The sequence below is a fragment of the Perognathus longimembris genome, chromosome 7, assembly GCF_023159225.1.
Source record: "Perognathus longimembris pacificus isolate PPM17 chromosome 7, ASM2315922v1, whole genome shotgun sequence".
Taxonomy (NCBI): domain Eukaryota; kingdom Metazoa; phylum Chordata; class Mammalia; order Rodentia; family Heteromyidae; genus Perognathus; species Perognathus longimembris.
Genome location: NC_063167.1, coordinates 33,943,942 through 33,955,941, shown reverse-complemented (window position 1 = coordinate 33,955,941; position 12,000 = coordinate 33,943,942). Strand labels below are relative to the sequence as shown.

The window sequence follows — 12,000 nt, the reverse complement described above, 5'->3', positions numbered from 1 at the left end:
GCCAGGGACAGTGCTCAGGCCCTGAGTTCAAGGCCCAGGCCTGGCCAAAAAAAAAAAAGCCTTCAATCCTCTGAAAACTTTAAGGACAGGAATTCAAGTACTTCCCCAACAAAATAAGAAACCTCTTGTGGTAACATTTATTTTATTGACAATAAATAATTGTTTTAAGTCAAGTTTTTTTTTAAATTTTGGCCAGTCTTGGGGCTTGAACTCAGGGCCTGGGCTCTGTCCCTGAGCTGCTTCTGCTCAAGGCTATTGCTCCACCATTTGAGCCATAGCTATACTTCTGGCTCTTTCTGTTGCTGTGGTACTGAGGAATTGAACCCAGGACTTCATGCGTGCTAGGCAAGCACTTTACCACTAAGCCACATTCCCAGCCCTCAATTCTCATACTTAATATTGACATATGACTTTTGAGTTTCTAGAAATACACATAGTTCCATCTGAAATGTTTAACTGCATCTACTTCAAAATACATTCACTTGAGGGCTGGGGATATAGCCTAGTGGCAAGAGTGCCTGCCTCGGATACACGAGGCCCTAGGTTCGATTCCCCAGCACCACATATACAGAAAACGGCCAGAAGCGGCGCTGTGGCTCAAGTGGCGGAGTGCTAGCCTTGAGCGGGAGGAGGCCAGGGACGGTGCTCAGGCCCTGAGTCCAAGGCCCAGGACTGGCCAAAAAAAAAAAAAAAATACATTCACTTGAAAAAGAAGTTAATTCAACCAAATTACTGTCAGAGTATTGTAGATATTAAGGAAAAAGCATTTTGAACTCAGTATTTCAACTTTGTAGTTGCTAGGCAGGCAGTCCACCATTTGAACCATGCCACTCACCTGGAAATAGCAACTAAAAAAATTCTCTTTTCTAAGCAAGGACAGGATAATCAACATAAGGTAATATACTAAAGATTAAATTCTATACAAAAGAAACAGAGCAGAGTTATAAGAATTCTAGGATATTGGGTAGGTTGTAGTTTTACATAGGATGGCTAAAGAAAAATTAAGAATGGCCGGGTGCTGGTGGCTTACGCCTGTTATCCTAACTACTCAGGAGGCTGAGATCTGAGGACTACAGTTCAAAGCCAGCCAGGGCAGGAAAGTCTGAGAGACTCTTATCTCCAATTAACCACCAGAAAACCAGAAATAGCACTGTGGCTCAAGTGATAGAGCACTAAGCCTTGAGCTTGAAGAGCTCAGGGAGAGTGCCCAGACCCAGAGATCAAGTCCCATGACCAAAAATAAATAAATAAGTAAAAATTTAAGAATGTGCCATTTTAGTAAAGATTTGAGGCTGATGATGGAGCTGAGTAGTAAAGCACTTGCCTAGTATGCATAAGGTTCTGGGTTTGAACTCTAGCACTGTATCCCTTCACAAAAAAATTTCTCCTAGCACTGGAAAAAAAAGCTTACCTATAATCCCACTTTCTCAGAAGACAGATACCCAAGGATAGAGGTCTAAAGCCTGATGGGCAGGGGCTGGGGATATGGCCTAGTGGCAAGAGCGCTTGCCTGTATACTTGAAGCCCTGGGTTCGATTCCCCAGCACCACATATACAGAAAATGGCCAGAAGTGGCGCTGTGACTCAAGTGGCAGAGTGCTAGCCTTGAGCAAAAAGGAGCCAGGGACAGTACTCAGGCCCTGAGTCCAAGGCCCAGGACTGGCAAAAAATAAATAAATAAATAAATAAAGCCTGATGGGCAGACACCCTATCTTAAACACTAAAGCAAAAAAAAAGGGGGGGGGGAGGATAGGTGTATCTCAAGCTCAAAGTTTTGAGTTCTAACCCCAGTACAACACTCCAACCACAGTAAAACAACAAAAGACCCTGACTGTATATCACATTTATAACAATAAATTAAAAAAATAAAAGACCTGGAAGGAGGCGAGAAAGTCATTGAAAGAGGTTTGAGTCAATCAGTCACGGTGAAACTGGGGAGTACTTCACATGGTCCTAGAATATTTCAAAACACTGTCGACCAGTGTTCTGAGGTCACTAAGGAAGTCAGTGATAGAGGGGCGTCAGCAAAGAAAATAGTGCCATGAGAACTGTATGAGGTGATGAGGTACAGATTATATAGGATTTGAGATGTTTTAAGGTCTCACAAATCCTGTATCATCTATATCTTTCATTAGACAAATGAAAGGCAAATAAGAAAGAAGGGAGATAAGTTGGAAGGCTACTAAAGAAACTCAGGAAAGAAATATATAGTTCATTTACATATTGATCCTAATGGTTCAGGGCTTATTTTTCTGATTAATTTTAATTGTTGTTAGCTTGGAGCTTCATATTATACCCAGGACCTCACACATCCTAAGTATACGTTCTACCACTAAGCTATACTTAGACCAACATTTAACTTTCAAGCCAAAATAAACAAACCCATCAGATCATGCCAACAGATTAAAAAAAAACACCAACTCTGCTTTAGAGCACTTGGCACGTATGTACAACATAAGCACAAACGCCATCTTTTAATCCCTCACTACAAAAACAAAGCACACGTTCCTTTACTTTTACAATCAGCTATTCCTTATTCAAAGTCCTAACTGCAAATGAGATGATTCCTTAAATAAGCTATGGCTAAGAATGTGGCTTAGAGGTAGAGTGCTTGCCTAGAATGCATGAAGCCCTGCGTTCTCAGCACCACATAAAAGAAAAGGCTGGAAGTGGCTCTGTGGTTCAAGTTGTAGAGAGCTAGCCTTGAGAAGCAGGGACAGTGCTCAGGCCCTGAGTTCAAGCCCCAGGACTGGGGAGGGAGGAGGGAGGAGGGAGAGGGAGAGAGAGGGAGGGAGAGAGAGGGGGGGGGGGAGAGAGGACGGAAGGAAGGAAGGAAGGAAGGAAGGAAGGAAGGAAGGAAGGAAGGAAGGAAGGAAAGAAGGAAGGAAATATTACTGTAGCTTTGTTAATTATATACTAATTCTTGGGAAAAGTTACTTTGTCAACTGAAAATATCATAAATCATTTGCTCTTTTCTGTGCTTCTTAGGTTATCTAAAATAAATTATTCCTAACTCCTATGTCCTGTAGAGGAAAGCTTTCTACAAAAGGTTTCTTTTATGCTTGCATCTTTTAAATTAACTATTTTCTTATCAGTATTCAGTCATTTACTTCAGGAGAGAGCAGCCACAAGAAATTCCCACTGTCCAAAATAACACATTCTAGCCTGCTTAAAATGCTAGCTACTCAGGAAGCAGTGATCTGAACATCATGGCTCAAAGCTAGCCCAGGCAGGAAAAGTTCAGGAGACTCTAATCTGCAATTAACCACTAAAAAGCTAGAAGTGGAGCTAGGCTCAAGTGGTAGCAAAAAAAACCCCAGAGACAGCACCCAGACCCTAAGTTCAAGCCCTAGCCCCAGGACCAGCATGCATGTGCATGCGTGCATGCATACATGCACGCATGCATATGCACACACATACACACACAAATAAGTAACACCAAAAACTTCCCATTCAAAACAAGTGCTTATGATACCATAGGGGGAAAAAATCATTATCATCTAGTCTTTCTAAAAATGACAAAGTTCCTCAAAACTCTAAAATTATCCTAAAAAGAGACGATAATAAGTCAAACATTCAATTTGTCTAGAAAAGGTCTATAGAACATGGGATTTTGGAAAACTTCATATTCTAAAGAACTTGCTCTAGAAACTTAAATAAACACATTTGTTGTATAACATGCACAGGAGGGAGAAATTAAGTGAAACACACATACTTTACTTGCTTAATCCTAAATTATCTGGAAAAATATCCAGATTTATCTTGGTATTAAGAGACCCCTGGCAACCATTTACACACCTGGGAGATATGCAGTAATAAGTACAGTCCTACTGAATTCAAATTAACTCATTCAACATTTTGGTGTTTTTATGTGCTGGATTACGCAAAACACTGGGGACAGCTCTTGAGAGAACAAGGCTTCTATTTCATCTATCTCACTTATTGAGTACCTATTATGAGCCAAATGCTGTGAATATAAAGGCATCTGGCAACAGGTCCCCACCTTCAGGCAGGTTACATTCAGGAGGGGAATACAGACCTCAAGGAGAGGCAAACATCTAATTAAACAAAAATATAACATTCAAGTGTATAGGTACTGCTTATGTAAATGTATAAGATTCAGTGGGAGGGGGGGTACGCACAGGAATTTAGGATGAGAGGGAGGTTAATGTTAGGACTTCAGCGTAAGAGCTGAGTCCTTAAAGAGGATTAAGATGTTCACCTGGCCAACCTTGGGACAAGAGTTCCAAGCAGAGAGAATAATAGGAAGGGAAGCAAAAGTAGGTATGTGAAGACCATACTCTTTTTTAGGTCTAGAATATAGGGTGTGAGAAAGGAGCCACCAGTTTCTTCATGCTACACTTAAGACTGGACTTTATTGATATATAGGAAAGGCTCCTGAAGGGTTTTATTCAGAAAACCAGCATATGTGATCAGGTTTTTCTGGTATGAAGAGACACTGGTTTACACAGGAAGAGAACAGTACATAATGATGTCACTACATGAAACAACAAAGGAGAGACTGCCCAGTTAGAAAACTACAAACTCTTGGGGGGGGGGGCGGGGAAGTACTACAATTCAAAAGCCCTTCTAGGAGGTTTTAACTTAGAATTATTTGAAACTGAAAAAGCTGAGGAAAGGATTGTACATACATCGTGAATTAAACATCTGTCTGCTTATCTTGAATTTTTAAGAGATCTTAGCTCTTATTAATTCTGTAACATACCTGGGGCTACTGACTGTTGTATAAAAAGCAAACTAGGAGACTCTGAAAAAGAGAGAGCCACAAGTAACAACAGATGGCATTTCCCATCAGGCTGAAAGGTTTCTAAAGTTCAAGATAATCAAGTTTTATTAAGTCAACTTGTTTAAAAGGTGTGTCATAGGGGTGGAGCAAGAGGAGGAGGAGTTAAACATTAATACATATGTATATATAAACATGTAAATCTTAATGGTCTCTGACACTAAAATCACCTCTTGAAAATGTCTCCCCAACAGAGGGATAGGTGAACACCTTACCAGATCCAATTACAAAGACGGCGTGGGGGTGGGGAGAAGGACTATATATATGAAAGTATAAAGCACCCACCACCAAGAGCTCATAATCCAGGTGGCAGAGGAAGTCATACAATTCGGACAGAATGGCAGGCAAAAATGTCACTCCCAAACCCGACGTGCTAAATGCTCAGACATTCTTGAACTCAAGGACAGACAAGCACCATCCCTATACCGTGCTGAGGGAGGGAGGGCAGGGGCGAGAGACCAAGGAAGGGTCGTTCCTTCCTACTCTGGGGAACAGACATCCTGAGACCGGCGCTAAAGGGGTCAACGCCTCCCCAGGCTGGGCCTGGTCGAGTCCAGGGGCAGAGGCGACCTAAAGCGCCCCCACTCCGCATCACGGCACGAGCTGTCGTCCGCTCCCCCCCCCCCCCCGCCCGCGCCACACATACACCCGCTCTCCCCTACCTGATATGGCGGCGGCGGCTCCTGATCCGGCTCCGTCCCCTCGCCGAAGCTGGCCCGGTCGGACTGAGACTCGTGCAGCAGGGAGATGTCATCCGAGGTGGGAGATTTGAGGCAGTTCCCCATCTTCCGGGGCTGGTGCGTGTGTGAGAGAGATCTAGGGGAGGAGGAAAGCAGGGACGGGGTCGTTCGCACGCTCCGCGGGCAGCCTCGGTCGACAAGGTGGGGTCGGCGGCAGGCCGGGGCTCAGGCGGCGGCCTCCCCGCCCCCCGGCGCCGCCGAGGGGCAGCTCATGCCAGCCCCCCGCACCCCGGGATGGGGGACTTAAGGCCGGGCCGCGGGCTCCGCTGGGGTCGCGGCGGTTTCGCCTCCTGTGAGGCGACTATGGGGGGGGGGCGGGGAGACCGAGCGCTTCCCCACCCCGCCCCCCCCGCGGGGCGGCGGCAGCCACGGAGCTGCTGGGCCTAATCCAGGTCAGGAGGGGGGGGCGCGGCCGCCTCAGCTGCTGTCTCAGCTGCTGCTGCCCCCGCCGACGCCCGAGCCGCGGCCGCGGGCCTCATCCTACTCCGCCTCAGCTCGGCGGCGGCGGCAGTAGCGGCGGCGGCCAGAACGAGGCCGGCTGTAGCCCTGCGTCATCCCGCCGTGCGTGCTCTGGCCACGCCCCCGGCGCCGGGAGACTTGGGCGGCACCGAGCGGCGGCCCCTCCCCCCTCCAGCAGCTGCTCCCGGGGGTTCGTTGGCTTTGGCTTCGCCCCTGCCCTGTTTAGCTCGGTATTCGGTATGAAATGCCCCCCACCCCCCGGCCCCCGCACCTTTCTCTCTGGTTGCCCAAGCCTCTCTACATCCTCATAATCCAACCCAGCTGACAGTTCAAGTCTCACCTCTGTGCCAGGTCCTGAACCTCCTCTTTCACCACCCTCTTATAAATCCCTGTGTGAGTGGATTAGTCCCATGGTTAAAATGTTAAATGACTTCCCCTTTATCCTTTCAGAATCAAATCCAGGCTCATTAACGAACCCTTTATGTCACCAGCCATTTCTTACCCATCTTATATCACACCAGAGATTCTCCCAGCTGTGTTATCTCCTATTGTTCCATGTCTTTCCGCTCCCCACCACAGTTCAAGCCACCACTGTCTTTCAACAAACTCTCAGCTTGCATTCATCGCTGCTCGCCATTCAGTCTAATACCGGCATCGGTGACTGAGTTACTTCTTTAAAGAAAAAGTAAATCTGATCATATATATTTTGTGTGGGGAGGGGACAGCGCTGGGGCTTGACCCCCCTAGGCCTATGCAACTTGCTAGGGCAGTTTCTCTACTGCTGAACCACACACCTAGCCCTGTTTTTGCACTGGTTATATTTCAAATAGGGTCTTTCTTCCTGCCCAGGCAGGAAGATCTTCCTATATTAGACGTTTCTCACAATAGCTGGGATGATAAGTGTTCACCATCATGCCCAGCTATGGAGAAAGTGTAGAGGCCTTAAAAACTTTTGAAATCAGGGCAGGCCTGGAATGGAAAGCCTCTTACCTTCTCAAGAAGATAGGATGATAGGCGTGAACCACCCACACCCAGAACCCAGCACTGTTTTTTGTTATTGGTCTTAGGGCTTTTACTCTGAGGCTAAGGGTTGGAGATAAAGTTGTCTGAAGGCTTGGGCTGGCTTCTGACTGTGATCCCCCTATCTCAATCTCCTGAGTAGCTAGGTTTACTGCCCAGAGCCCTCCCTGCCCAGCCCAATACTCAGACTACCTTTTAAACTTCATTAGCATTGTTCCATCTTCACAAATTCTGAACTCTAGGCTGTCCAAAGTACTTGTAGTTGTCTGAAAGAATGATTGCACTGGCTAGGGCCTTTGCCCATATTGTTTTGCTGACTGAAACCCACTTCGCCCCATTACCGACCTTTCTACCTCTCATCTGGCTAATCATTGTTCCCGATTGGTCGTTCTTGGATTCACTTTCACTTCCCCTGGGAAGCCTTTCATATCCTTCCAGTCTGGGTTAGTCACCACCTCTGTGTTCCCAGAACCTGAGATTTTCTCTGTCACTGCCTGATCAATCTTAAATTTTTTTGTTCCAGCTCTGGGTAAGTCCTGGCATTTTGCCTGAGGTAGATTAAGCTCCCTCCTTAGTTGAATGAACAGCTCAAACAATGCATGCAAAGGAAGGAAACAAGAAAGATGAGAGTGTTTCCCCACAGTCATTCAACAAGAAGAGAGTTTTTGTTTTGTTTGCATTAGTGTGATTTGAAGTTAGGGTCTCCAACTTGCTAGGCAGGTGCTCTACCACTTAAGCCATGGCCCCATATATTTTTGTTTTAGTTATTTTTCCTGATAGAGTTTCCAATTTTTTACTTGCGGTTGGTCTCATACTGAAATACCTGTACTTATGCCTTTCAAATAACTGCAATTACCACCCAAAACCACCATGCCAGGCTCACTGGTTAAGATGGGAATCTCACTTTTTTTTTTTTTTTTTTTTGGCCTAACCGGGCCTTAAACCACAATCCTCCTGGTCTCTGTCTCCCAAGTGACTGCGATTACAGACTTGAACCACTAGGCCTAGGCTAAGAAACAGATCCTGATTTCTTTCTTTTACTGTGTCTTGAAAAAATATATATATATTTTTTTTTTACGGGTCCTGGGGCTTGAACTCGGCCTGAGCACTGCCCTTGGCTTCTTTTTACTCAAGGCTACCACTCTACCCCTTGAGCCCTAGCACCACTTCCAGCTTTTTCTGTATATATGGTGCTGAGGAATCAAACCTAGGACTTCATGTATGCTAGGCAAGCACTCTACCACTAGGCCAGATTCCTAACCCATAAAAAAAAATTTAAGTCCTGGGTTTGATTCCTCAGCATCACATATATAGAAAAGGCCAGAAGTAGTGCTGTGGCTCATGTGGTAGAGTACTAGTTTTGAGTAAAATGAAGCCAGGGACAGTGCTCAGGCCCTGAGTTCAAGCTCCAGGACTGGCAAAAAAAAAAAAATTAAGGTTTTGTTTTACATAATTCCCCTCCTCATAGGAAGAATTACTGTCACATGATAGCCAATGGCTTGAAGAGGTGTAGCAGCTTTAAAGGCCTGTGTTCTGAAGATCTTTGTATTGCTACAACTGTGGAAGATATTGAGAAGGTATTTATGCAGTTCTGAGAGAATTACATCTTTAAATGTCAAGAGTCTTATTTGATAACTGGGTAACTGGGTATGGTGTTTGCATACCTGTGATTCTAGCACTTGGAAGGCTGAGGCAGGAGGATCATGAATTTGACACCAGCTTGGGTAATATAGTTCTAGGCCAGCCTGGGCTGGGCTGAACAGAAAGACTGTCTCATTTGAAAAAAAAAAAAAAGCGATTTAGTTTGGGCTATAAAAGTACCTTGCTTGAGCTTGTAGTGATATCATCAAGATGTGAATGAATGGTATCTGGAATAAGACACTAAGGAAGTTGAGCCATGACTTCAGAGGTCTTGTCAATGATGAGGAGATTGCAAAAGTCAGTAATCACCTTTAACCTGTGTGTGAATGAGGACCATCTCCACAAGATCTCGGATGTGGTTCCTGGGAAACTGGAACAGGAATATATAGCTGAAGAAGAGGAAAGACGAAAAGTAAATTGCAGAAGAAAAAAAGAAATTCCCCAAGGAAGTTCAAGGTGAAGGGTTTAGCAAAAGTTGTTGTAGATTTCAATAACTCCTAGTGTTTAGAATCAAGGAATGTACATAGTGCATTATTTCTCTACACAGAAACCTAGGATGAATGAAAGAAACCAAGTAAACTACTGTGAATAGATAGCTGAAAAGAGTGACACCTCCTCGAGAAGAACCTCAAGGTGGTATAGAAGAAGGTATTGATGTCACAGGAAGTGACCACTGCACTTGTGATAGTCCCCTTGAAGACCTCCCCATGGAATGAGCCCTGAGGTAGATCCCAGGACACCAAAGACTAACTCCAGGTAGGTCTTGGCTCATGTGTATTTTAAGACAAAAAGTAGAAAAATAATTGTACAATAAAGATATAAAGAAAAATTAAGGGGCTTGGAAAGTGGCTCAGTGGTAGAATGCTAGTCTAGCATGCATGAAGCCCTGGGTTTGATTCCTCAGTACCACATAAACAGAGAAAGCCGGAAGTGGTGTTGTGGCTCAAGTGTTAACCTTGATCAAAAGAAGCCCAGCCTAAGCCCTAGGACTGGCAAAATAAATAAAATTTGAAAGAAAAAGAAAAAATATGTAATAAATTAAGATTAACTTATTTTAATAAATTTGGTGTATCCCAAATTTTTAGTGTTTATAAAATTTATAGTAATCAACAATCATGTTATAGACCTTCACACTTATTTAACACTTTCTCGTTGACTTACCACTCACTGAGCAACTTCCATTCTCCACAATTTCCACTCCTTGTAAGTGCCCTATGTAAATGTGTCATTTTTAAAACCATTATATCATTTCTGGGTTTTGGGTTTTGGTTTTTTTGCCAGTCCTGGGGCTTGAACTTATGTTGTGCCAAGTCGCGAAACCACCACCAAGAAGACCACTGAGACTCAGACATTCCGAAATGCAAAAGCAAGGCAAGGCTTTATTCAAGCGAGCTGTGACTCAGGCCTCGTCCTACCCACCGACACAGCGGAGGTTAGGAGGAAGCCCCGAGCTGTGATTACACAGGGCTTATAAAGGCAAAGAACAAGGTTACAACAATCAGCTGTTCAAGCAAGCAAGATTAGGACACAGGTACAAATCTGATTGGCTCAGGGTTCGATTCTAAAATGGGGCTCACGTGGTAAAATGGGGTTCACGTGGTAAAGTGGGGCCTGACTTCAAAGTCTGGCACTTCATTTCCCCCTTTTTCTTTTTGGTACCTTGGGAGCCAATTATGGCTCCATTCTGTCCATTTCAATGGCTTGCATGTCTAGGGGATGATATAGAGATAAGGCATGGGCCAATAGGGCCCAAAGTAGTAACCAAAGGGCCTGTCACCATTTCTCACAAGTACAGTCTCTGTACCTCTGTTTTGCATGCCTCTAGTTTATCCTGCCTCATCTTCCCAAAAACAACTCTAGTTTTAAAGGGGGGCTGATGGGTGAAGATCATCCATCTTCTGTAACTTCTTCAGGCTGACTCAGGGGCGTTGACCTTACCTAGCCAGGAACATATAACCTTATCTACTTTACCAAGGGACTGCAGGATTACTGCAAACTGAAAATTAACTTTCAGCTAAACAGACTTACCATTTGCTGTATAGTGTTTAGTGTCCAAATGTAAGCAACAAAATAATACATAAACTTCTCAGCTGTGCTCTAAGGGTTGGGTAGCTATACCCGTATTCCTGAGCAAGCCCAAAACTACCTAAAATAAGGGGGTCACCTCACTTTGGAGTGAGCTGCCAAAATAACATCAACACTAGCCAGGGTAGTAAGGAAAGAAGGCAAAAAGAAAATTATAATAATATTCAGTCTAACTTTCTTTTCTTGAGGCGAAGGCGAAGCGGCTGAGTTGGGTGCTTGGAGACCTCCCATGTTCCACCACGGTAGTCGTCGTCCAGGGCAAAGGGGTCAGCTGGCCTGGCGTGCAAGCAATGAACCCAAGTGGCATTGCCGTCTAGGGTTCCTTCCACTGTGGTTCTAAGGATTTCAGTCCCCTGGTCTGAATAAATGGGGGGTAGGGACAGAAGCAGAATCATATAATGCCTTAAGTTGGGGTCACATTCTTGTGCACGAGCTGCAAATAATCGAATTTACACAAAAATTCAGCATCATCCAAATCAGCAAGCAATTCAGTCTGAAGGCTAGGGATAATGGGTGGGGGGTACCCGTACATCATTTCAAAAGGAGTAAAGCCAAGCTGATAGGGAGAATTTCTTATTCTAAGCAGAGCAAAAGGAAGGAGTGACACCCAGTCTGCGCCAGTCTCTAAGGCCAGTTTAGTTAAGGTTTCTTTTAGAGTCTGATTCATTTTCTCTACCTGTCCTGAACTCTGGGGTCTATAAGCACAATGCAATTTCCAATCCATCCCCAGTGCAGTGGCTATTCCCTGACTTACTTTTGAGATGAAGGCCAGTCTGTTGTCTGACCCAATGGTCAGAAAAACTTGTAGGAATCACTTGTGCTTCTCTGTGGGCCTGCTGGAAACTGTTACAAAAAACCTACAAAGAAGCTGGAATGGCAATTAAACATTTTGGTAGCCATAATTCTCCTTTTCTCACTTTGCAGTAATTATTTAGGACAATTGTACTTCCAAATTTCTTATCTAGAAATGTGTTCTTGATTTCCAAAGCCTTTTTTAACACTAACACAACATTTTAGCTTTTATCTGCATCAGAAAAACTGAAGCTCACAGGCATTCTGAAACCAGGTGCCGCCCTTTGCCTACGGACTGCTTGTTTCAAAAGAGCCTCTTTTTTTTTTTTTTTCAGTCCCAGTTACTGCATGGCATGAAGACCTTTAAATTTTTCCTTAAACTTAGTTTTGCATCATACTGCAGTCTTGAACATGTTCACACTCACACATGCACACACACATACATTTTCAAAAGATCTT

The 12,000-nt window shown here is 44.4% G+C and overlaps 1 protein-coding gene across 1 annotated transcript in view; it reads right to left on the bottom strand.

Moving 5' to 3' along the window:
* Rnf11 (ring finger protein 11) overlaps positions 1-12,000 on the bottom strand; it is a 42,539-nt gene that overhangs the window by 15,686 nt on the left and 14,853 nt on the right. The window contains exon 2 of the mRNA XM_048351279.1: positions 5,467-5,600. Coding sequence (XP_048207236.1) covers positions 5,467-5,589 — 123 coding nt within the window. The 5' untranslated portion in view covers positions 5,590-5,600. The remainder of the gene's footprint in view (positions 1-5,466; positions 5,601-12,000) is intronic.